We start from the raw sequence: 24,564 nt of genomic DNA, 5'->3' as shown, positions 1-24,564 counted from the left end.
AGAGATCTTGGTCAGAGAGCAGAATTTTCCATGATAAACATGAAATCAAAGAGGGATTCAAGTTAATTTCAAAGATAATACCAAATTAGTTACAGAAATATTAGTAGAGTGTCTGTAATAGATAGATGGATAAAGATATTTCTCTAGTCTTTGTTGATCGCAAAATATATTAAATGTTAATTGCTGAGATTAAAGGACAGCATGTCTCCTTGGGGAACATTTAGATAAAACTTGAAATTATTTTTATTTGAATAATTTTGAGATATACAAGAAAGCAAATCAGCAATAGGACTAAATTGTTTCTAGTAATTTTTCTAATAGTTGCTAAAAAAATTCAGAGTTATCCAGGCAACATGAGATTATTACCAGTCACTAAAATGACTCCAAAACACTGAGAGTTTAACAACAGACATTTTTTTCTGAGAGAATTTTCATTTTTTTAAACCTTAGAACATGACCAAGAAAAAAAGGGAGGGACTCAAAACTTCAGAGCAACAGCTAAGTTTTAAACAAAGTTTGATGAGGAATTGAGAAAGACCCTTTTAGAAATCACCTGCTCAAAACGTGTTGAACACCTAATGTCTAAGCAGATAAAATGCTTCAGTATCCCTGAGAGTTGACCCTGATAAGAAAATAAAGAAAATAGAACACTAAATATTGTGATGAGATTTGTTTTCATATGAATTCTTATTAAAAATCATATTTAGGTTAGCAAAGGAAACATCTAAAATTCTCATCAAAATTATTGGGGATCAAGAAATGAGAGGAAGAAAAACAAGATGCATGGTCTATAATACAAACTAAATTCTTGAGATTTACCAGGGCTTTTCAATGAAAATAAAATCTGCTATTTAGAATAATTTCCCTCCTGCTGTTTAAATTATTTCTAACTATGATGATTTTGAGCTGATGATATGACACTAATAACCTTATGGTGTTAATAAAGAGAAATTAAATTGTGATTATAAACTAGCCCTGATCATGGTCTGTAGTCAAGTGTATTTCTCCCAGCTGAGATTGATTCTGTAATCAGTAAACAAATTTTCTTAATTGGAGCTGAATCCCTAAGTACATTTTTACAAGCATTTATATTTAACAAATATCTTTATGTTTATGGAGTATCTGAAGGTTCTTGTCAAGGTGGATTCATATGAGCCATATCATTAAGGACAACAAAATCAGTGAGTATATGAAGCACATCTTTTCTAAAGCCACCAGGGACTATAGGTGCCTTTGCATTAGCAATTCTGACTGTTGTAAGTATCATAGTAGGGCAAATATAAATTAGTGAGGCATTTGATTGTAGAAATTACAGATTTTTATATATTTCCTCCTTCCTTATGTTAAGTATTATTTCCTCAATTGGCTCTCTGTTCCAAAGTTCTGTATCTTGCTTCTTTCACTGTAAGACAGGAGAATGTAAATATCATTGCAAATTTCCATTGGGCTAGAAAATGAAAACTAAATTCTCTAATGTCATTCAGTTCCTATACATTGTATGTTCTTCTTAGCCCATAGGACTGAGTTGTGTGTGAGAGCAGAAAGAGGACTGTTGTGAGAATTTTGGTTCCTACTTTGTCACTTGCCTATTGCGTGAGTTTTCAAAATTATTTAACCTCCCTAGACCTCAGTGTCCTCATCTGGGGTGAGGGTCTTACTGTAAGGTTCCTTCTTGCTGTAAAATTCTGAGCTAGCTAATTTTAAAAGCATAATTATTCCTAAGAGACCAAAAAAAAAAAAAATAAGAAAAGAAAAGATTCCTTGATTTAGAAAACCTGACATGCAGGGTTTTTCGTCTTCTCCGACTACTGACTTTCTGAAGCTTCTTCTCTGCAGATAGTGGTGGTGTTGGTGGTGGGGTTTGTTCTGCCTTTGGTTTCACTGGTCTGTGTAAGTCCTTTCATGAGCATGGCTTCAGATTCTTGAAGACAGATTGGAGTCGAACGGGTTTGACCCTTCTGAACGTCTCTCATAGATGAAAAGGTGTCGGGAGGCTTCTGAGCACGGGGTGTATTCAGATCTGCTCCAGCGGCAGGAGGCGACGATGCTGGAGAATCGCAAACTCACGGGCAAGATAACAGAGCTGGAGAGGATGCTGGCTGAGCTTGAGAAGCAGAAGTCCCGGGTTGAGGAGGAGCTTCCAAAGGTCAGGGAGGCAGCGGAGAACGAGCTGAGGAAGCAGCAGAGGGATGCAGCGGACATCGCCCTGCAGAAGCTGCGGGCGGAGAGTGAGGCCCAGAGGTACCGCCGGGAGCTGGAGGCCGTCGAGGGGCAGCTCAGGAAAACTTCATCGGAGGAAAAGGCTCGCGTGCTCAAAGAAAAACTGGGTGAAACCAGCAATGCACTGAGATGCCTCAAGCTGGAGTTGGAAAGGAAGGACCAGGCGGAGGAGGGGTTCTCTCGGCAGCTCCGGGAGCTGGGCAGGCAGCTGAGCCAGACCACAGGGAAGGCAGAAGAGGTCAGGCAGGAGGCCAATGACCTTAAGAGGATAAAGCACAGCTATGAGCTAGAACTGGAATCTCTGCAGCAGGAGAAAGGGAAGTTGCAGAGGGAGGTGGACCGGATCACCAGGACACAGGCTGTCACCAAGAGGAGCATCCAGCATATAAATTCACAAGTTACTTCTTTGCAGGATGACAAGGACTTCTCTGGCGAAAGAACACGATCCTGCCAGAGAAAGTCAGATCACCTGAAAGAACAATTTGAGAAAAGCCACGCGCAGTTGCTTCAAAATATTCAAGCCGAAAAGGAAACTAACGAGAAAATCCAAAAGCTTAAAGAGGAATTGGAGAGAAGTAATGACTGTGCAGACACACTAAAGCACAAAGTGGATGAGCTCACCAGGCAGAATAACGAAACCAAGTTAATGATGGAGAGAATTCAGGCAGAATCGGCAAATGTGGTCTTAGAGAAACAAGCCATCCAGCAAAGATGTGAAGCACTGAAAATCCAGGCGGATGGTTTTAAAGACCAGCTTTGTGCCACAAACAAACACTTGCACAAACAGACGAAAACGGAACAGGATTTCCAGAGGAGAATCAAATGCCTGGAAGAAGACCTGGCGCAAAGTCAACATTTAGTAAGTGAATTTAAGCAGAAGTGTGACCAGCAGGACCTCATCATCCAGAACACGGAGAAGGAGGTGCAAAGTTTGAGTGCTGAGCTAAGTGCATCCAAAGAGGAGAAACGCCTTGGGGAACAGACGGTGCAGATGCAGTGGGCACAGGTGCAGGACCTGAACGACAGACTGAAAAAGGTGCAAGACGAACTGCACTTAAAGATCCTAGAGGAGCAGGTGACCCACAGGAAGATGGTTCTGTTTCAGGAGGAATCTGAGAAATTCAAACGTTCTGCAGAGGAGTTTCGGAAAAAGATGGAAAAATTGATGGACTCCAAAGTTATCACGGAACATGATATTTCGGGCATCCAGCTCGACTTTGTGTCTCTCCAGCGGGAAAACTGCAGGGCGCAAGAGAACGCGAGGCTCTGTGAAACAAATATCCGAGAACTTGAGAGGCAGCTCCAGCAATATCGTGAGCAGATGCACCGAGGGCAGGATGGGGAGGCACATCACTACCAGAAATGTCGGAAGCTCACAGATGAGCTGGTCGCCCAGAAAAGGGAGGTGGAAAACCTGAAGCAAAAGATGGATCAGCAGATAAAAGAACAAGAGCATCAGTTAGTGGTGCTCCAGTGTGAAATCCAGAAAAAGAACCCAGCCTTCAAGACACATCTTGAGATGGCAGTGAAAGAGTATCAGCGCCCAGGGGACTTCTCCTCCTCTCCCTCCGGGGCCGGGTCCCCTCTACAGAGGTGGACTCAGGAACCACAGCCTTCGGAGGAAAGATGGCAACATCGGGGTGCTGAACAGATACAGAAGGAGGGCCAGGGCGGGCTGTCGGGGGCTCCGGTTGAGAAAGAGAAAAGTGAGCAGTGTTACTCTGAATACTTTTCTCAAACAAGCACCGAATTACAGATAACTTTTGATGAGATGAACCCTGTTGGAAGACTGTCAGAAATCGAGAAGCTAAGAAATCAAGGTCTGTACAATTCCAGACCCGCTGTCAGGTGTCAAGATGACAAGTGTGAAGTAGACCTGGTGACGCTTCTGGCGCCCTTAGAGGTATACCCTGGATTCTGGACCCTTGTCAGCTACCCTCTGTCAAGTTTCCGCTCTCATTTCCTTTCTCTGCTAGGCTACATTTTTTAACCGTGTTGAATGTGATTGGCTCTTTGTAGTCTGACAGAAAATCATGCTATCATTTTCTAGTGATTTACTTGAATCTTTACTACAAACTACAGTCTTCAATTTTTAAATGTTTGAGATGAAAAACACGGAGATCCTGGCTATCCTGTCATATCTATGGGATTCTATTCTGAAAAATTTGACCCTAAAAAAAAAAACTAGAAAAACCAAGCAGTTAACTTTACTTTCTAACACGTTCTGTGGACAGATTTTATGTCCTGTCTTTTTTAGACATAGCATTTTAATACCTTAATTGTCATCTAAAGTTTAAACTTCAGACTGTCAAAATAATATTTCTTGTTCCTGAACCCTCTTGGGCTTGAAAGTGTTTTTCTCTGATCTCATCTTTGTTATTCTAGGAATTATATTTGGATTAAGAGTGGGTAACATGACAATGTTCTTTAGATGACTTTTAATGTCTTATAAATTCCCGTTACAGATAGCTAAGAACAAGCAGTATGCTATGCACACAGAAGTCACGGCATTAAAGCAAGAAAAGAGCCCAGTGCCCGGTGCTGATGAATGGCTGCTTGAAGGGTGCAGGGCACTGGGTGGACCCAAAAGAGATTTTCTTAAGAAGGGCTCAGAACCAGAGACCTCTCAGAACCTTGGTGGTGGTCATGCATGCTCGGTCAGGGATGATGAGTTTCAATTCCAAGGGCTCCGGCACACTGTGACGGCCAGGCAGTTGGTCGAAGTTAAGCTTCTGGACATGAAAACAGTTGAGCAGCTGCGACTTGGCCTTAAGACTGTTGAAGAAGTTCAGAAAACTCTGAGCAAGTTTTTGACAAAAGCCACCTCCATTGCAGGGCTTTACCTAGAATCCACAACAGAAAAGATTTCATTTTCCTCAGCTGCCAAGAAGCTCATCATCGATAAGATGATGACTTTAGCATTTTTAGAAGCTCAGGCGGCCACGGGTTTCATAATTGACCCCCTTTCAGGGCAGACCTATTCTGTTGAGGATGCAATCCTTAAAGGTGTGGTTGACCCCGAATTCAAAATCAGGCTCCTTGAGGCAGAGAAGGCGGCCCTGGGGTATCCATGTTCTTCTAAGACACTGTCAGTGTTTCAAGCCATGGAAAATAGAATGCTTGACAGGCAAAGGGGCAAACATATGTTGGAGGTGCAGATTGCCAGTGGGGGCGTCATCGACCCCGTGAGGGGCATTCGGGTTCCTCCAGAAGTTGCCCTGCAGCAGGGGCTGCTAAATAACGCCATCCTGCAGTTTTTACATGAGCCATCCAGCAACACCAGAACCTTTCCCAATCCCAATAACAAGCGAACCCTGTATTACTCAGAGTTACTGCGCATGTGTGTCTTTGACGTAGACGGGCAGTGCTTTCTGTTTCCATTTGGGGAGAGGAACATTTCCAATCTCAATGTAGCGAAAACTCACAGGATTGCTGTCGTCGATACTAAGACAGGAGCAGAACTGACTGCCTACGAGGCTTTCCAGAGAAACCTGATTGAGAAAAGTACCTACCTTGAGCTGTCGGGGCAGCAGTATCAGTGGAAGGAAGCCACGTTTTTTGAGTCCTATGGGCATCCCTGTCGTATGCTGACTGATACTAAGACAGGATTACAGTTCAGTATCAGCGAGGCCATAGAGCAGGGAACCATTGACAAAGCCTCCATCAAAAAGTATCAGGAAGGCTTCCTCACACTCACAGAACTCGCTGATTCCTTGCTGAGCAGATTAGTCCCCAAGAAGGACTCGCACAGTCCAGTGGCGGGGTACTGGCTGACTTCCAGTGGGGAGAGGATCTCTGTGCTGAAGGCCACACGTCGGAATCTGGTTGATCGGATCACCGCCCTCCGATGCCTTGAAGCCCAAGTCAGTACCGGGGGCATCATTGACCCTCTGACCGGCAAGAGGTACCGGGTGGCCGAGGCCTTGCACAGAGGCCTGGTGGACGAGGGGTTTGCGCAGCAGCTGCGGCAGTGTGAGTTAGTCATCACGGGGATCAGTCACCCTATCAGTAACAAAGTGATGTCAGTGGTGGAAGCTGTGAGTGCAAATATCATAAGTAAGGACATGGGAATCCGCTGTCTGGAATTTCAGTACTTGACAGGGGGGCTGATTGAGCCCCAGGCCCAGTCCCGCTTGTCGATTGAAGAAGCCCTCCAAGTAGGGATTATAGATGTCTTCATTGCTACAAAGCTCAAAGATCAAAAGTCCTATGTCAGAAATATCCTCTGTCCTCAAACGAAAAGAAAGTTGACATATAAAGAAGCCTTAGAAAAAGCTGATTTTGATTTCCACACAGGACTTAAACTCCTAGAAGTATCTGAACCCTTGATGACAGGGATTTCCAGCCTCTACTATTCTTCACAGTAGGACCTGTTTATAGAACCAGAGTCAGGGGTGATGCTGTCTAGTTCATCTGCTGTGTCCACAGCTTGATGGTATGAGATCCACGGCCTAGTAATTGTGTGACATGCTCGACGCACTGTTAATTTCTTGAGGGCTGGAAACACCTGACTGCTCAGAAGAGGGAATACTTTTAATTTTTAAAAATTTTTAATTTTTTTAGATTAACTTTTATCGGAATGCAGACACATTGTTGTGTACATATTGTCTTTGGCTACTTTTGGGTACAAGGACAGAGCTGACTAGTTCTAACAGTAACCATATGGCTCACAAAGCCTAAAATATTTGCTCTCTGGTCCTTTCCAGAACAAAGTTTGCTGTCTCCTGATCTGGAAGAATTTGCATCACTCCTTTAGACTAAAAGTCAGGAGGCTTGGATTTTAGACTCCATTCTGCCCTAGAGAGAATACTTCTAAAATGGAAAATAACAAAAGATTTACTGCTCTTCATAATGGTTCCATTTAGCTTTGAGATTCGTTTTTTGACTCCTACCCAAACTAAAATAAAAGTATTTTACTTGGAATGTGGGATAAGCTTGAGGAACTCCAGCGAGTTTACAGCATCCTTTCTTCAGAACTCTGCATCACTGCCTGGATCCAGCCTGGTGTCAGGGTTCCCATTTATTAAATGATTCATTACACTCACTGAAAGAGCACTTAAACAAGAACCGTGGAATCACAGAGGAAAATGTAAACTTGTTCTCACATCCGTGAGGCTGTAGTGTTCCAGATTGCCTTGAAAAATGAACATTTTTAGTTTTTCTGTATGTCGTAATCTTCTTTACATATTATCTTTTACCACCCTCTCCCATTTCTAGTTACGACTTTGTAATTAAAAGCAGCATTATGAATGGGTTACGTGTTGGAGGAGAGGGAAGGTCTTTCTTCGTTCTATGTATTTTTTGTTTTGTGTAGACTTTATTCTTTCAGCTTTCCATTGTCTGATACTTTTCTGTCACTACAATTATGATTGTAATGCTAATGCAAAGGCAGCAAGTCAGATTTCTTCTAGTGCTTCATGAATAAAGTTGAGTTTTTAAATGTGTCATATTAATAGACTAGCTGGGAGGTTAGGATGATCATTCAAGACTATTTCTCACAGCTTGCTTTGCTACCATAAACATTTTGGAAATACATCTGCTACGTGACGTGTTGAGTATGGTAAAAAATGAATAAAATGTCTCGGTAACCTGTGTGTGATGAAAAAATATTTTTAAATCCTTGTTTTCTGTGGAGAGATCACTTTAATGGCTCGGTAATTTACTGGAATATATCTTTTTTTTTTTTTTTTTTTTTAACCACTCACACCTCTCAGAAGTCACTGGAAGAAGAAAAGAAAGAGCATGTTGAAAAAGCCAAAGAATTACAAAAATGGGTATCAAATATCAGCAAGACATTGAAAGATGGAGAGAAGGCTGAAAAGTCTTCCTTCTTTAAGCAAAAGGTACTCACCGAGGTCCTGGTTTAATAATAATGATAATATCAATAATTATAGCGGGGAGAATTTACCGAGTTGATACAGTCCACCTAAAAAAAACCCTTCAATTCTTTAGTTTCCCCCGTTTCTATACGCAATTATAATGAGGATCAGAGACGTTAAGTAACTTGCCCAAAGAATCACAGTATGTGGCAGAAGAAGCTGTCTCGGCTTCCAAAACCTGGACTTCATCAATATTAGTCTCACTGTTAGTCAGCCAATATGTGGGATTGCTTTTCCTCACAGTGAGATCTGCTTCCTGATCGTTTTGATGAGCATTGCAGGAGAGCAGAGTCACTCTGTTTTGTGCCCTGAGTACATTCATGCACTCTGTGTCATAGAGAGTTGCAAGCTCTTTCTTAAAATAGAAACAAAAAGTTTCAAGAACAACAAACTGCAGACCAAGATGTTAACATTTGAGGATCGAATTTAGTTGTGCTTTTCTGGGTCTTTTCTATTTCCTAAAGAAGTGTTCTCCCATCATCCACTGGAAATTCTAGATCCTTTCCCTTCCCTAAATGAAGTCTTTGGTACTGTAGGCTGTGTTCTGAACCCCACTACTTGACATAAGTTGAGTGGCTGCATTTCGAGAGATGTTACTGCTCCGAGGTGTCCTTTGGGCTGTCCCACCTGAAGCTCTTAGGGCACTGAGTTAAGCAGTTTTGCTGCTGCTACTGATAACGCTGGAATTGCTGCTATATTTTAAAAAATAAATTCCCACTAAGTAAGCAGTATTTTTCTCGATTATGTTTCCTGCACTGCCCTCCTGGTCCTGCCTGACCTGTGGAAACTACAGAGGCAATCATTAGCTTTCCCTTCCAGCTCTGCATCCATACACACTTGTCATCACTTGAAACAGACATTTTTGACATAATCCAATAGCAGAGAGCTTCAGCATCTTGTCTAATTTCGTCTATGGTATGAGGCAGGTGAACCTTATTTGAGGTTCCCCCAGGAGAGGTTTATAGACCTGAGTATTTACTTGAATTCTCATTCAGTTGAAATAAAGCCAGCTTAGCTCATAGTCTAGCAAACTACATTTTATAGAGCGTGGGGGAAATAAGTTGGAAAGGAAAATTACATGTAGTGTTTTAAACCCAAAACCTTCAAAACAATTTTATGCGACTATTTAAAACATCTTCTTCATTTTCCCCCTGTCAAATAGGAAAAGAGCTAAAATAGGGACACAAACTTAGCAAGGATTTCTTGAGAGAACAAGTTTCTTTTCAGGAACGTGGTTTATAAACGCTTGGTATTTCCTCATTCTGTAGTTTTAAATTCTCCAAAATTTTACCAACCAGTTTTAGTTTTAGACCTAGCAGACATAAAAGTAGACAGATACTTCTGCAATGCAGATCATGGCCTCAGTCATAAATCTTGAATAACACTCGATGGTCTCTCTGTTGAAGGAAATTTAAGGTAATTTGATGTCAGTAATAAATGTGTCTTTCAAAAAATCAGTGTGGCCTCATGATTACCTATAGCCATGAAAAATAGACTTTAGGTTGACTCTCAGTAGAATATGTCTGGGGAAAATACACCTTTTCATTGTCCCATCATTTCATTTCTGCTCACTTAAAAGAATGGCATTTACTTTCTGATATTAGGTCTTCAGAAATGATACAGAGAGGAATTAGGAGAAAGTAAACAGGTCAATTTTATTTCTCTGTCTGTCACAGGCGACTTTTGCAAGTGAAGTCCTAGTAATAGAAATTATTTAATCTTGACCTGCAGACCTAGAGAGGAATACTTCTAGAGAGGAATTTTTTTTCCAAAGGAGCATTGTATCCAGGAGCTTGGGGGAAAGAAGGGAAGGTTTTTGTTCATGTTCATGTATCTTTTTGAGGATGGCGATGTTCCAGTGCTGAACATCTGGCCACCTGGGGTGTCATTAAGGCATTCCCTATTCGTGGTTGGGCCGGGACAAATGCAAGAACCATATCATGTGGTACTATTATTTCCTCGTGGAAATGATGGCCTTAGGGTTAGAGGGCGGGACTTTCCTTCATCGTGCATTCTCAATAAAGCAGTCTTCTTATCCAGGCCTGCAAACCAGTAATAACTGATGGGTTATTGACTCAGATCACCTGAAAATATTCCCATCATGTGGGTCTTGATGAAAACTTGGAGTTTTTTAAAATGACTGTTGTCTCGTCTTTGTGAAGGAAGAGCTTGAGTGTGTTTTTTTTACCTCGCAGATTTCCAGTGAGGAAATATCAGTCAAGAAGGAACAATTATCTGAAGCACTGCAAACTATGCAGCTCTTTCTGGCTAAACACGGAGACAAGTATGTTGGTTTTCATTAGGTCTTTTATTTGAAGTAGGGGAGTGGTCTTCAAAACTCTTAGCAAAGTAGAGGATGGTAAATTGCAATGTAGAGTTTAAAAATGGGACTCAATCACAAGTTTACTCAGTAATATAATAACCTAAGACTATAAACTTAGCTATTTAATTGTCACTTTTCGTCACTCTTGGTCTTTACCAAAACCCTGAAATGTACTTATTATCCCCATATATTGCTGATGAGAAAACAGGCTCAGAGAGTTTAGGATCTGTAGCTAGTGAGTTATAAAGATTCCAAGCCAAGTCTTGATTCTGAGTAGTACTTACTCTCCAAGACCTACCTTTTGGAAAATGTGTGTAAATACGTTCTTCATTTTCTTAGCTGAGAACTGTGGCAACTTAATTTCTCGTGGTTTGGTCCTACTTTTTGCAACAAGGCACTTCATATATTTCAGCTAATGCCTCAGGCAGGAAAGGAATCTACCCTTTTCTTAAATATTTTTTGTCTGTCATCTTTCGAATTACTCTAGAATGATTTTATATTGTACCTTAGGTTAAATTTATAAGGAAATTGGGTTAATTTCCTTATAAATTTCCTCTTTATTCATCCTTCTGCTTGAACAAGTTTCATCTTGAGTCATGGTACCTTACTTGTCCCTTTTCCGTGTTGGAACTAACAATGGGATCTTTCCCTCTGTCAGATAACAGCAGTTGTTATTTTAGAAATTTGTATATGCTAGAGAGGTACTGATATATTAGTTTACACTCTTTTCCTTTAGTCCTTTTCTAGGCAAGAGAAGGATTCCTGGATGTTTTTAGGGTCATAAGGGCCATCCTTAATTTTCATATACAACCTGAGCAATCTGTATATGAGATTATATTATATTTTATGACCCTATGCTAATTTAGAAAAGTATTCTTTACAAAATCATCGAGGCTAGTGTGTCATCTTTATCACTTGAAGACTTATATTCGTCTTTTCATACTTTCTGGTTATTTTAGAATGACAGACGAAGAAAGAAATGAATTGGAAAAACAAGTGAAAACTCTCCAAGAAAGTTATAATTTATTCTTTAGTGAATCTCTGAAACAACTACAACAATCACAAACCTTAGGAGATATAAAGGTAGAAGAGAAGGTAATGTTATTTATTTAGAACATGAGGCTGTTTTAAGACTCTTAGTTTAACTGCATGATTGTAGAAATATATGTCAATGACAAAGAAATGACCTTGAGTTGTGTACATGGAAGAAACATGGGTGGGGTTTATTTAAGTACTAGGAGATTTCAGTGTTGTTCATTAAATGCAGTCTTACACTTGCTGTCATCAGTTTCTGTGACATCTTAATCTCTGCCTTGCATGGTAAAAGGAAAGAATCATTCATTTTTCTAACTCTTCTCTGTCAAAGCCATTCCTCTACTGTTATATAGATACATGTTATATAGATATGATAGATATTTTACTGTATAAATATGATGGTATAAAATAGTCTGTGAGTCACCTCTAAAGGTGACATTGGAGTATTAGGGGATTTGTCTGATTTTCAGAGATATCCATGAGATTTATTTGAGAAATACTGGGCCATACGTTTTAGCGAGGATGCTCTAGCATCTTCTTAAAATATAACAGAAATAGCTTAAAATTTGGCCTATCCTTAAACTTTTAAAACTTGACAACACATATTCAACACAAAATCCAGTATTCAAAAAGTTATCTTTATATTCAATTCCCTCACTCCCTGGAGTACTTTACATACTATTTGTCGTATTTTGAGGGTATGTAACGATTTTTCTGGCTCATGGGTTTTGGCTATCTGTGAAGAAGTCTGTATGCTGTAAACATCAATAGCATGGGGTTTGAAACTCTTGTGTCAGGACACTAATCTCACCCGATTGCAGAGAGCATGGTTTGCCTTCTAGGTGTGTGTCCTGTTTCCTCACCCTCATCATTTCCTGTGTCCTCACTAACCTTCTTAATGTACACGATATGAAGTTTTCAGTTCACAGATGCATGTCGTTTTCAAAGCTTTATCACATCCTGTGCTCTCGAATAGATCACTGACATAGATCACTTGTGCATTTGAGCTGCTTAACACTCACAGCCTTGCCGCGTCTTGGTAAGTAGCGGATTTTTATGTTGAAGTGTCTTTTTTATAAGAAAATGCAAACTAAGTTTCATGACGCTCTGCCCACCCTCATGTCACTGACTGAGACTTCATGCTTTCCTTTCAGCTGGATAAAGTCATCGCAGGCACCATTGATCAGGGCACGGGAGAAGTCCTTTCTGTCTTTCAGGCCGTGTTAAGAGGCCTCATTGATTATGACACGGGGATCCGATTGCTTGAGACCCAGCTCATGATTTCTGGGCTTGTTTCACCAGAATTAAGAACATGCTTTGACCTCAAAGATGCCCAAAATCATGGCCTTATTGATGAGCAGGTTCTTAGCCAACTCCAAGAACTCAGTGAAACGAAGGAGATTATTTCTGCTGTGTCGTCCACCACAGTTCCAGTGCTGGATGCTCTGGCTGAAGGTGTGATCTCAGAACCCATGGCCATCAGAGTTCTTGAGATCCTGCTTTCCACGGGCTCTCTCGTTATTCCGGCCACAGGAGAACAGCTGACGCTGCAGAAGGCTTTCCAGCAGCACTTGGTTTCCTCTGCCTTATTTTCTAAAATCCTGGAACGGCAGAATCTATGTAAAGATCTTATCGACCCCTCCACCTCTGAGAAGGTGTCTTTAATAGATATCATGCAAAGAAGTATTTTACAGGAAAACACAGGGGTGCGGCTTCTGCCTGTGAGGCCACAAGAAGGAGGCAGGATAACGTTAAAATGTGGGAGAAACTTAAGCATTTTAAGGGCAGCTCACGAAGGCCTCATAGACCGTGAGACCATGTTCAGGTTACTGGGTGCGCAGCTGCTTTCAGGAGGTCTGATCAATTCCAAGTCTGGTCAGAGACTGACTGTAGAAGAAGCCGTGGCAGAGGGGGTGATGGACAGAGACACTGCCAACAGTATCTTCACCTACCAGGTGGAAACAGGCGGAATCATCCAGTGCAACCCCGCCAAGCGTTTAACTGTTGACGAGGCGGTCCAGTGTGATCTGATAACGTCCAGCAGTGCCCTTCTGGTCCTCGAGGCTCAGCGAGGCTACGTGGGCCTCATCTGGCCTCACTCTGGGGAGATATTCCCTACATCTTCTTCCCTGCAGCAGGAGTTGATTACCAATGAATTGGCATCTAAGATCCTGAACGGCAGACAGAAAATCGCTGCTCTTTACATTCCAGAAACATCTCAAGTCATTGGTTTGGACGTTGCCGCGCAACTCGGAATCATAGATAATCACACAGCATCGATTTTAAAAAGTGTAACACTGCCCGATAAAATGCCAGATTTGGGAGATTTCGAAGCTTGTAAAAATTCCAGAAGATGGCTCTCTTTTTGTAAATTCCAACCATCCGTGGTCCATGATTACGGGCAAGAAGATGTTTTTGATGGAGAAGAGCCAGTGGAGACTCAGAGCTCAGAACACACTAAAAAATTATTCCTGTCTTATTTGATGATAAATAGCTATATGGATGCAAACACAGGGCAGAGGCTTTTGCTGTACGATGGAGACTTGAATGACGCTGTTGGGATGCTCCTGGAAGGCTGTGGTGCAGAAATTGATGAGAACACGCCTGTAAAAGAATGTCTTGATGTCATAAGACTCCCTGGCGTATTTCTGAATAATGCTGCAAGTAAAGAAACGAGTGAAAGTACAGCTACACCAAGTAGTTTTGATAAATGTCATTTCAGAGAACCTAAACGTAAAGGAACCTCTGAAAATGCCATAGATGAAGAGTTTCAGGAACTGGGAACTAATGTTACCAGGAGTGAATTTTGCCAGTCAGAAAATGTGGCAGATAGACTAGCAACTGATTATAAAGTTAAGAATTCATCCAGCCTGTGTGTTCCTAGTTTGATATCACATTTAACAGAGCCTGAACTTGCTGAAGTTAGCCTGCTCAGACAAGACTCTGAAAACAGACTTGAAAACGGTGAAAATCAAAGCCAATTAGAAACAAAGGAACATGCAGATGAATGTAGTCATTCTAAAAACCTTCAAAACTTTGCAAGTGATTTGATAAGTCCTATAGTAAAATCAAAAACTAGTAGAATCTGTGATTTGAATGAAACGATGAATGAAGATAATATTAGCAGGGATTCAACTCTCTTTGACTATTCCCCCAGGCTGAGTGCCTTGTTAAGTCATGATAAACTGAGGACCGGTCAGGGAAGTTTTCATGATGTTCACGCTGCAGAGAACAATGGAAATAAATGTGAAGCCTCTACATTGCCATTCAATGACCAAACCATGTTATCGGGTCAAAGAATAAGAGAAAAATTTCAAGACCAGTTTCTGGGAATTGCAGCTATCAACATCAGTTTACAGGGAGAACACACTGTACAAAAATCTTTCAGTATCGGTTATAGTAATCCTCAGGTACAAGATCAGAATGATGAAAAAATGCTTGCTGCTTCTCATCAGGAACCCGAAGACGAGCAAAGTGAGTCCACGGTGGAAGGGTCCTCCTGTGCCCCGCCCCTGAGGGGTGGTGGTCATCACATCAACATGGCTCACATTCATACCCCATCATTTGAAGAAACTGTCAGCGCCAGTGCTGGTGACTATGAAACATCACTGCTGGATGATCAGCAGAGCAACACAGAAACAGACACAGACAGCGATGCTGACTTTTATGACATGCCCTTGTTTGAAGATGGTGACCATGATTCCCTGCTTCTGGAAGGTGGTGACCATGATTGTCTGCAGCCCGAGGACTATGACACGCTGCCAGAGGAAGATGACTGGGCCGCTCCTCCTGGAGAGGCTTTTTATGATGTTTCTAAAGAGGATGAACATTCTCTGGGGACCCAAGGGGGACTGGTTGATAGCTTAGGTGTGAGGGGAGAAGCACAGTCTCTGCAGGATTTTCTCATAGTTGCTGAGAAAGCAGAATTCGATGCTGGTGAAAGAATCCATTTAAATTCACTTGCCTCCTATGAGGTGAATGGACGGTTGATGGAAATCGTATCAGAAAGGGACAGCACAGATGACCTTGAAGGTGATGAGTCTGACTCATTGACTGACCATGAAATTGTAGGAAGAAAAGGGAGCTTCAGGACTCCATTAAATCCTGAGGATGCTGGCTGTTGGAGAGGGAGAGGAGAGTACGTAACTGGACAAGAATTTAAATCTGATCCTGATCATTTAGATTCTGTGCAAAATGAAGAAAGTTACGGGGACTCTGACTGTGACAGTAATGATCAGGGCGACGATGATGACGATGGTGGTGGTGATGCCAAAGAAGAAGGAGCAGGAGGTGAGGATGGAAAGCCCGTGTGCCAGGACAAGGCTGAGGATGTGGATGTCCCCGTGTGTGTCACCACTGCACCCAAACCGGGAAACAGCCATGTGAGTCAAAGTAGCAATAGAACGATTCTCCCGGATCAAAAGCACCATCATAGTTCTTTGGAGAAACAGCAAAGTGTAAATGTTTTGCAGCCAGAATCAAGTAGTAAAAGTAGCTTGGTTCCTGAAAGAAGTGACCTTCCAGAATATACAACTGAGGTTGTTCGAAAAAGCAAAGATCTGTTGAATCATGAGATGGTCCTTAAGGATAAGTTGCTATCTGTCATGAAAGACACTGAATCGGAAAACACTTTAAGCCCTGTTGGTGTTTTACCTAATACTAGTGTCAGTTCAACTTCTGAACTAGCGGGTGATCTAAAGAACACAGGGGTTAAGTTGATTCAAGGGCCAGAATATATGGACTCTGTGAAAGGTGGAAATCCATATTATGAGAATGTGACACTTCAGGGTGACTCATCTTCTGATAAAGACATTTGTTCTGAGCCCAGTTTAATAGTAAAACCTGCGGAGGAAAGCCATTTGTCATCCAGAGTCTCTGTAACTGACAAAGATCCTCAAGGCAATGGAAAAGATCTAATTAAAAGGAGAGCTGACAAAAACAATATACTAATAGAAGATGAAACATTGGTTCATAAAATGTGTGCAGGTAAAGGAGAAGTGCTTATAGAAGGTCCTGTAGAAGCTAATAAATGTCTCAGGCTTTTGCCCAGTAAAAGTTCAAGGGAGTGTCTTGATTTAGTTAGTAGTCCATTTCCATTCCCACAAATCACACACAGTGAAGAACATAATCAGGAAGGAAGCCTTAAAAAAGCAACAGTAGCTCTTAAAGATGAACCAAAGAATCGGCCAACAATAGTTAGCAGAAGTCCCGTTCAATTTGAGAATCATGAAGAAATATTCGATTCCTCAGTTTCCCAAGTGATCACTGATGACATGACTTCAGACATGACGTTGTCTGAAAGGAATACAAGGATTGAGAAAGATTCATTCACCAATGGACCTGAAAAAGAGCTTGATCTGTGTACTTATTTAAAACATTGTGCTAAAAATGTGAAAGCAAAAGACATGCTGAAACCAAATGAAGATACCCCAAGCTGTATTCTAGTAGCTTCCCCTCCCAGGAATGAGCACATGCAATTAGGAGTTAATAATGCAAAAGAGAAGGCAGCTCTTGCCCAAGAAGACTTACCTCCAAAGGAGATGGTCCAACAAAAGGATCTTCCTACTAAAGAAAGTGTCTCAGAAGGAGGATCAGAAATTCCTGAGTTCACACCAGAAAGAGATGAAAGCACACCTTCAATCTTCCCTCTTAGAGATGCGGAAGGCCTTGGGAAACATACGGATTTCGTGCAGTCAGAACTCTGTGCAGATGCAATAAGAAATAACTCCAGTAACACTTTAAACACTGACTGTTCATCCTTAGAAATTAACAGTGAGAAAGGAGTAATTGAGCAACAGGCACGAAGAGAACCAGCCTCATCTCCAGGAGTCCAGGAAAACGAGGTTCAGATTCCTGAGTTATCTCAGGTCTTGATTGAGGATGTCAAGGACATCTTAAAAGGTAGATTGAAAGAAGGTCATATGAATCCTCAAGAGCTTGGAGAACCTTCAGCCTGTGCAGATACTAACATTTCAATTCAAAACTTAATTAAAAGAGTTAACTCATCACCATTGGTAAATGAAGCATCTGGTGTGTCTGGCGACTCTAAAACCAGTGACTATGGCATTTCCCCCATGAATAACTCGCCAGAACTAAAAGCAGAGGGCAGAGAGGATCCGCTCTGTACTGCAAACCTCAAGTCTGAGCTGCTCCTCGATATACTTAAGCAAAATCAGTATAGCCAGAAAATTACAGGAGCATTTGAACTGATGAAAGAATTAACTCAGATGGAGTGTGATCTAGAGAAAAGAGGTAGGACATCTGAAGTTCTTCCTCTGCAACTTGAAAATGTTTTCTGCAAGCTGCTTGCTGATGGATATTCAGAGAAAGGAGGACAGGGTGGAGAATTGAATCAAAAATCATCTACAGCTTCTGAGATGATGGATGAAAAGCCACACATTCTTGATGATCTTAACAGCAAGAGAGAAAACCCCCATTCCCTTAATTTACAAAATATGAAAGAAAATGGACCAGAAAACTCTCCTTTCTGTGCATCAGCATTGCCAAGAGACGGGAAGCTGGAGGAGCTATGCGCTGAATCCCCAAACCGTTTGGAATGTATTTCAGGGTCAAAAGACATGGCTTCTGGAGACGGCTTGATGGAACAAGTAAGTGGACTTTACATTTTATAAGGAAGTAGCTGCATTTGGGAATAATCCCATACATTTTATTTGCTTGAAAAATCTGCATGAAGCCTATTGAATTAACATGTCCACATTTGTGTTTAGTTTTCCAATGAGCTACAGCAGTGTTTACAGCACAGGTCAAAGATGTGCGAGTATTTGGCTTTGCTTCAAGATATGAGGCCTCCCTTAGGTAACCAGAAGTCTCTGGATAACAACCTAGAAGCTTTGAAGAACCAACTTAAACAGCTAGAGGTAAGAATTGTCTGCTGCCAGTTATGGAGGGTAGTCAGCTGATGTTAATTTGGAAAATTAAAAAGAGCATTTTTATATTTTGAATATTAGTTATATTTGTGTTTCTCACTAGGTATATCTGGGATGTGTATTTTTTGCAGACATTTGAATTGGGATTGGCTCCAATTGGTGTGATTTTAAGAAAAGACATGATGCTGGCAGAGGAGTTTTTAAAGTCTCTGCCAGGTGACTTCCCCAGGGGACATCTCGAGGACCTGAGTGTAAGCCTCCAGAGTCTGCAGACGGCCTTCTCTTCCCTCCACGCCTTGTCTTTGGAAAGAATGAACCACATCACGCTGGCTATCAACTCCGAGATGGTAGGTACCAGACCGTCTCACGTTGAGTCAGAACTAGTGTTTGGGAGAAAATTGAGGGTTTGAAAATTTAGTCATAAGATGATAAACTGTTAAGCTCTTAACACAGGATCATTATTTGTAGGAATTTGAAATTTGGGGACAGACAGAAATGAACACGCAATTTTATTTTCTAGTCTAAACTAGCAGTTTCCCATGAAGAATTTCTGCACAAACTTCAGTTGTTCTCACGTTGGATATCAGAGACGAGCACATCTGTGAAGGATGTGGAGGTGGTGATGGTTCAAGATACTGGACATATAAAGCAAAGCTTGGAGTTTCTCAAGGCAAGTGTCAAAGTCAATAAGACCAAGTACATCAGAAAACCTGTGGATTTAATGTAACAAAGGTTTAGAAAAAATGTGACTTTGCTGAAGCTATAGAGGATTATTTCCTTTTTCTCTAAGAGGTGTTTGTTCACAGCTGACACAGCTATAAAATAATCACAACCTTACAGATGTCATTCTGATGAGGTCCCTGCAGCCCTTATAAAACTCTTACTACCACTGCATGTTGAGGCTGGTATTTATGTATTTATGTATGTATCAGTCACATAAAGACATAATCATTTAAATCAGTCCTGTAGCTGCTTCATGGTATTGATCATTTTTGTCCTGCCTTTCTTCCCCAAGTTCTTAAGTGAACAGCTTCCCTCATGAATGGCGGGCAGTGACACTCCTGGCCTGCGAGTCAGAAAACTGAAATTCTGGCCTGTTGGATTTATGTTTTAAATTCCCACGGTCTCGTGTATGTGCTGCCACAATTACATGGATATTATAAATATTAGCAAGGAATGTATTTTTTTAACATCTTTATTGGAGTATAATTGCTTTACATTGTTGTGTTAGTTTCTGCTGTATAACAAAGTGAATCAGCTATATGTATACATATATCCCCATATCTCCTCCCTCTTGTGTCTCCCTCCCACCCTCCCTATCCCACCCCTCTAGGTGGTCACAAAGCACCGAGCTGATCTCCCTGTGCCATGCGGCTGCTTCCCGCTAGCTATCTATTTTACATTTGGTAGTGTGTATATGTCCATGCCACTCTCTCACTCCATCCCAGCTTACCGTTCCCCTTCCCCGTGTCCTCAAGTCCATTCTCTATGTCTACGTCTTTATTCCTGTCCTGCCCCTAGGTTCTTCAAAACCATTTTTTTTTTAGATTCCATATATATGTGTTAGCATAAGGTATTTGTTTTTCTCGTTCTGACTTACTTCACTCTGTAGGACAGACTCTAGGTCCATCCACCTCATTACAGATAACTCAATTTCATTTCTTTTTATGGCTGAGTAATATTCCATTGTATATATGTGCCACATCTTCTTTATCCATTCAGTATTTTAATGTTGTTTCCCTTCAATGTGCTAAACGTACACAAGTTAGATCTTTACCTTTTGGCGGAGTTACATTTCAAGTAACTCTGCCAGACAAGGTTAATATATTCTGAGAGGGATTATTTTTTAATGTATTAATGACCATAGTATTGAAATAATTTCATCACTACTATTCATTATGAATGAATGGCTTGACTCAGTGAATTGTGAAAAAATGTCAATAAAAGCTTGAATCCCTGATAGAAGAAGCATATTTTATAATAAATGTTATTGTTAATAGAAACTTTCTATTGTGGCTTAACTCGCTGTTGGTAACTCATACTACTTTGTTCACAGAATGTGTTAAAAGACCTCGGACACACCAAAACGCAGTTGGAGACCACTGCCTTTGACGTGCAGTTCTTCATCTCTGAACACGCACAAGATCTGTCTCCCACCCAAAGCAGACAACTGCTGAGGCTCTTAAATACAACTCAGAAGGGTTTCCTTGACGTGCAGGAATCAGTAACTACCCAGGTGGAACATTTAGAGGCTCAGTTACAGCTAGAACAAGATCTCGATCGTCAGAAGGTCCGCCTCTCTTTGCGGAGTGGGAATTCTTGGTATTTAGGTCTTCAGTGTGAAACCTGTAACGTAAACCCCAGGGGTTGTGGATAAGAGAAGACAGGAGAGATTTTCTGGAATGGCAATGAGTGAACAGGGTATAATATAGCGATCCTACAATATATAAAAGTACTGTGTGCTGTAAGAAGGCTATAATTAGTTGATTTTAATTTTCATGACCTCCCTCAAACTACTGTTTTCAGAGGAGAGTTTTGATTTTTTTTCTAGGAGGAAGAAATGTGGATGCATTGAGAAATTTCCAGGGATAAATTGATGAACATGTGGATAGATAAGGTTAAGGGTGTCTTTTCCCTTTGGGAGGTGGGCGGGCACGGCAGGGTAGGGCCAGGCTCTGGAGCCAGGCCACCTGAGTTTATACCCCATTTATACCACTCACTTGCTGTGGGACCCAGGACAAGTCACTGAACCAGTTTTCTCACTGGGAAATTAGAAATCGTAGCAGTGCTAACCCGGTAGTATGGTGGGCACCGATGAAAGAAAGAATTTAAAACCCTCAGGACCTTGCCTGGCACGTGTCAGGCTCCTAGTCAACATGATCTATGGCTATAGAATGAATAACTAGTATGTATATAAAAGGAAAACAAAAGATGCAAGTAATGGCTGATTTAATCTCTTAGGGTGATTTAACGAATTATATTGAGGTGGTCCATCCAATAGCAATAATGAGCAGAGGCGGGGATGGAATTAGCCACAGTGATTAAGGAGAGATATTGCGTGCAAGGCTCCTTTGATCACTTCTGGAAGCACAAGCATGGTCTCCAGCATGGTAACCTGTTTACACGTATCGAGTATTTTAACAAATCACGACTAACTTCTGTTTTGATATCCTTTTGCAGAATTAATTGTGTGTGTCGCAGGTTTCAAGAGCTTCAGAAAGTGGGATGTTTCTTCCTGTCGGTCAGAAGCTCCATCTCTCACACATATGCGTGGCCAGTGTTCTGTTGAGCTGTGTCATCCAAATGGGATCTCCTTCCTTGTACATGAGACATGCTCTCACTTTCTGTGTCCCTTGCTCAGTGTGTACCCCACTGCTATCATGTTTACAGCATACTTAGGAGAGCTTATGTAGAGGAAACTTGCAAAATGTGTTCTCGTAAAGAGCTATGACAGTAGTGAGTTGGTGACCACATTCACGAGGCTTTGCTTTTGCCCCCTTCAGATGGTGGAGGAACGTCAGCAGGAGTACAGAGAGAAACTCCAGGGCATCTGTGACCTCCTCACCCAAACCGAAAACCGCCTCATTGGTCACCAAGAAGCCTTCATGATTGGAGATGGCACGGCTGAGTTAAAGAAGTACCAGTCCAAGCAGGAGGTAGAACCTAGCTTTGCATTAGTGGGTTGAGTTGATGTTAAGACTGATTACTAGTATTTGGAAAGCAGTTCAGGTTATTGGAAAGTAGTCATCATTTTAGCTTTTCAGAGGCAAGGTGCACCCAAGACGCCCCCAGACCTGAGCTTGAAACTTTATACTAAGAGTCATACGTTCAGCTCCAACAAGCCAGGTAATTTTCCTGGCTTTATTTTTGGTGAGACATCGAGTGGAGGCGATATAAAGGAGATTTGACTCCCTGGACTCTCAGCTCTGTGTCCTCAACTTAGGGTATCTTCCAGGCTCTGCCTGAAATCCCCCTCCTTGCACTGTAGCCTAGAAATTTTTTCAACGCAGTAAGCTGGGGAAATCATTGGGTATACCTCATTTGCTTCCCATATTTCAAGAATCACTGTCCTGGGCTTCCCTGGTGGCACAGTGGTTGAGAGTCTGCCTGCCGGCGCGGGGGGCGCGGGTTCGTGCCCTGGTCTAGGAGGATCCCACGTGCCGCGGAGCAGCTGGGCCCGTGAGCCACAATTGCTGAGCCTGCGCGTCTGGAGCCTGTGCTCTGCAACATGAGAGGCCGCGATAGTGAGAGGCCCGTGCACCGCGATGAGGAGTGGCCCCCACTTGCCGCAACTGGAGAAAGCCCTCACACAGGGACTAAGACCCAACGCAGCCATAAATAAATAAATAAATAAATAAATAAAAATTAAAAAAAAAAAAGAAAGAATGACTTAAAAAAAAAAAAGAATCACTGTCCTTCATTATTTTCATGTCCAGTGTCTTGAAAGCCATGTTTCATGTATTTTGTCTTTTTTTATTGTTATTTCACATGGGAGGGTATATGCAATGCCTGTTACTTCATCCTAAGAGCAGAATTTACAATTTTCTCTTAAGAAAGAATTTATGAATTTATAAATTTATAGAATTTACAGACTTAATTTCTTTAATTAAAAAAAGAAAACCAGTATTTTATATTTATTCACAACTTTCTTTTTATAGATGCATTTCTTATACAAATGCCTTTCCTTCTACCATCATTTCCATTAACCTGAAGAGTATCCTCTTATTATTTCTTTAATGTGCATATAATGACTATAAATTCTTTAAGATTTTATTTATCTGAAAAATGCTTTATTTTGTTGTAATTTTTGAGGATTATTTTTGCTGAATATAGGCTTATAGGTTGACAGGCTTTTTTTTTTCAACCATGGTAAAAATCTTGTTCCATTATCCTCTAGCTTTCATTGTTTCTTTTTAGAAGTCAATGTTCTTACTGTTCCTCTGAATATACTGTGTCATTTTTCTCTAAAAAAAAAAAAAAATAAAAAAAATAAAGGAGATTTGATAGTGGAAATAGCTTGTGTGATGAGTTAGAATCTGGATCTGTTGAAGCTCAACTCACTTGCAAATCAGGAGACATAGCCATGAGTTTGGGTTCTTTTTCTTTCTTAGCCCCATCCTATTCCTTTCATTGTTCTCTGGAATTTGTTTTTTTTCACTGAAGGAACAAACAATAATGACAGATAAAGAAAGTTTTATTTTGGTGTCAGGAGAAAGAACATTCTCATTGTAACGAGATCATTCAGGTTCCTGTCCCAGACTCTACACGTTGTCAGCTTTGTAACTTAATCTCTCTGGGCCTCACTGCCTTTGCTCAAATTTCCACTATCATGTTATTGTCAGACTTAAATAAATATTTTATGTAAAATGACCAGCACAGTTAATGTCATATAGTAGTGACTCAGTAAAGAGTGTCTCTTTCTTTTTTAAAAAATATTTATTTATTTTAGAGTATAGTTGATTTACAATATTATATTAGTTTCAGATGTACAACACAGTGATTCAACATTTAATATTGGATTGGCCAAAAAGTTCGTTCGGGTTTTCCTGTAACATCTTATGGAAAAACCAGAATGAACTTTTTGGCCAACACAATAGATGATATACCATTTAAAATTATTCTAACGTGTTGGCTGCATTCTCTGTGCTGTACAATATATCCTTGTATTTTTTGTATTCTATACATAGCATTCATGGATTAGAATAATTAATATTGTTAAAATGTCCATACCACTCAAAGAAATCTACAGATTCATTGTGATCCCTATCAAAATACACATGACATGTTTCACAGAACTAGAACAAATAATCCTAAAGTTTATATGGAACCACAAAAGACCCCAAATAGCCAAAGCAACTTTGAGAAAGAACAAAGCTAGACTTATCATACTCCTGGATTTCAAACTATCCTACAATGCTATAGTAATAAAACTGTATGGTACTGGCACAAAAACAGACACAGAGATCAATGGAACAGGATAAATAGCCCAGAGATGAACTCACACAGCTATGGTCACTTAATCTACAACACAGGAGGCAAAAATATGCAATGGGGAAAAGACAGTCTCTTCACTAAGTGGTGCTGGGAAAACTGGACAGTATCTCTTTCAATTCAAATACTTCCTAGAAAAATTTGGGGAGGCTTAAAATAAAACTATGGAGAAAAATAATATGAAGAGTTAAACATAGTACTCTATAGAGAATGAAAGTGTAAAGGAGGA

The 24,564-nt window shown here is 40.9% G+C and overlaps 1 protein-coding gene across 25 annotated transcripts in view; it reads left to right on the top strand.

The window, feature by feature from the left end:
- Nucleotides 1-24,564, top strand: part of DST (dystonin) — a 510,328-nt gene that overhangs the window by 352,092 nt on the left and 133,672 nt on the right. For 14 of the 25 annotated variants that reach the window (XM_059939025.1, XM_059939006.1, XM_059939010.1 and 11 more), the window contains 9 exons: nucleotides 7,935-8,063; nucleotides 10,295-10,383; nucleotides 11,382-11,517; nucleotides 12,612-18,065; nucleotides 18,186-18,335; nucleotides 18,476-18,691; nucleotides 18,865-19,014; nucleotides 20,401-20,634; nucleotides 21,848-22,000. In XM_059939025.1, coding sequence (XP_059795008.1) covers nucleotides 7,935-8,063; nucleotides 10,295-10,383; nucleotides 11,382-11,517; nucleotides 12,612-18,065; nucleotides 18,186-18,335; nucleotides 18,476-18,691; nucleotides 18,865-19,014; nucleotides 20,401-20,634; nucleotides 21,848-22,000 — 6,711 coding nt within the window. Of the gene's footprint in view, nucleotides 1-1,975; nucleotides 4,124-4,685; nucleotides 7,672-7,934; nucleotides 8,064-10,294; nucleotides 10,384-11,381; nucleotides 11,518-12,611; nucleotides 18,066-18,185; nucleotides 18,336-18,475; nucleotides 18,692-18,864; nucleotides 19,015-20,400; nucleotides 20,635-21,847; nucleotides 22,001-24,564 lie in introns of those variants that run through there. The other 11 variants (XM_059939019.1, XM_059939018.1, XM_059939017.1 and 8 more) reach the window with 4 other exon arrangements.

This window comes from Balaenoptera ricei, chromosome 11, assembly GCF_028023285.1.
Source record: "Balaenoptera ricei isolate mBalRic1 chromosome 11, mBalRic1.hap2, whole genome shotgun sequence".
In the NCBI taxonomy this organism is placed as follows: domain Eukaryota; kingdom Metazoa; phylum Chordata; class Mammalia; order Artiodactyla; family Balaenopteridae; genus Balaenoptera; species Balaenoptera ricei.
Note: the sequence above shows the minus strand (reverse complement) of the source record. Positions and strands in the feature narration are given on the sequence as shown.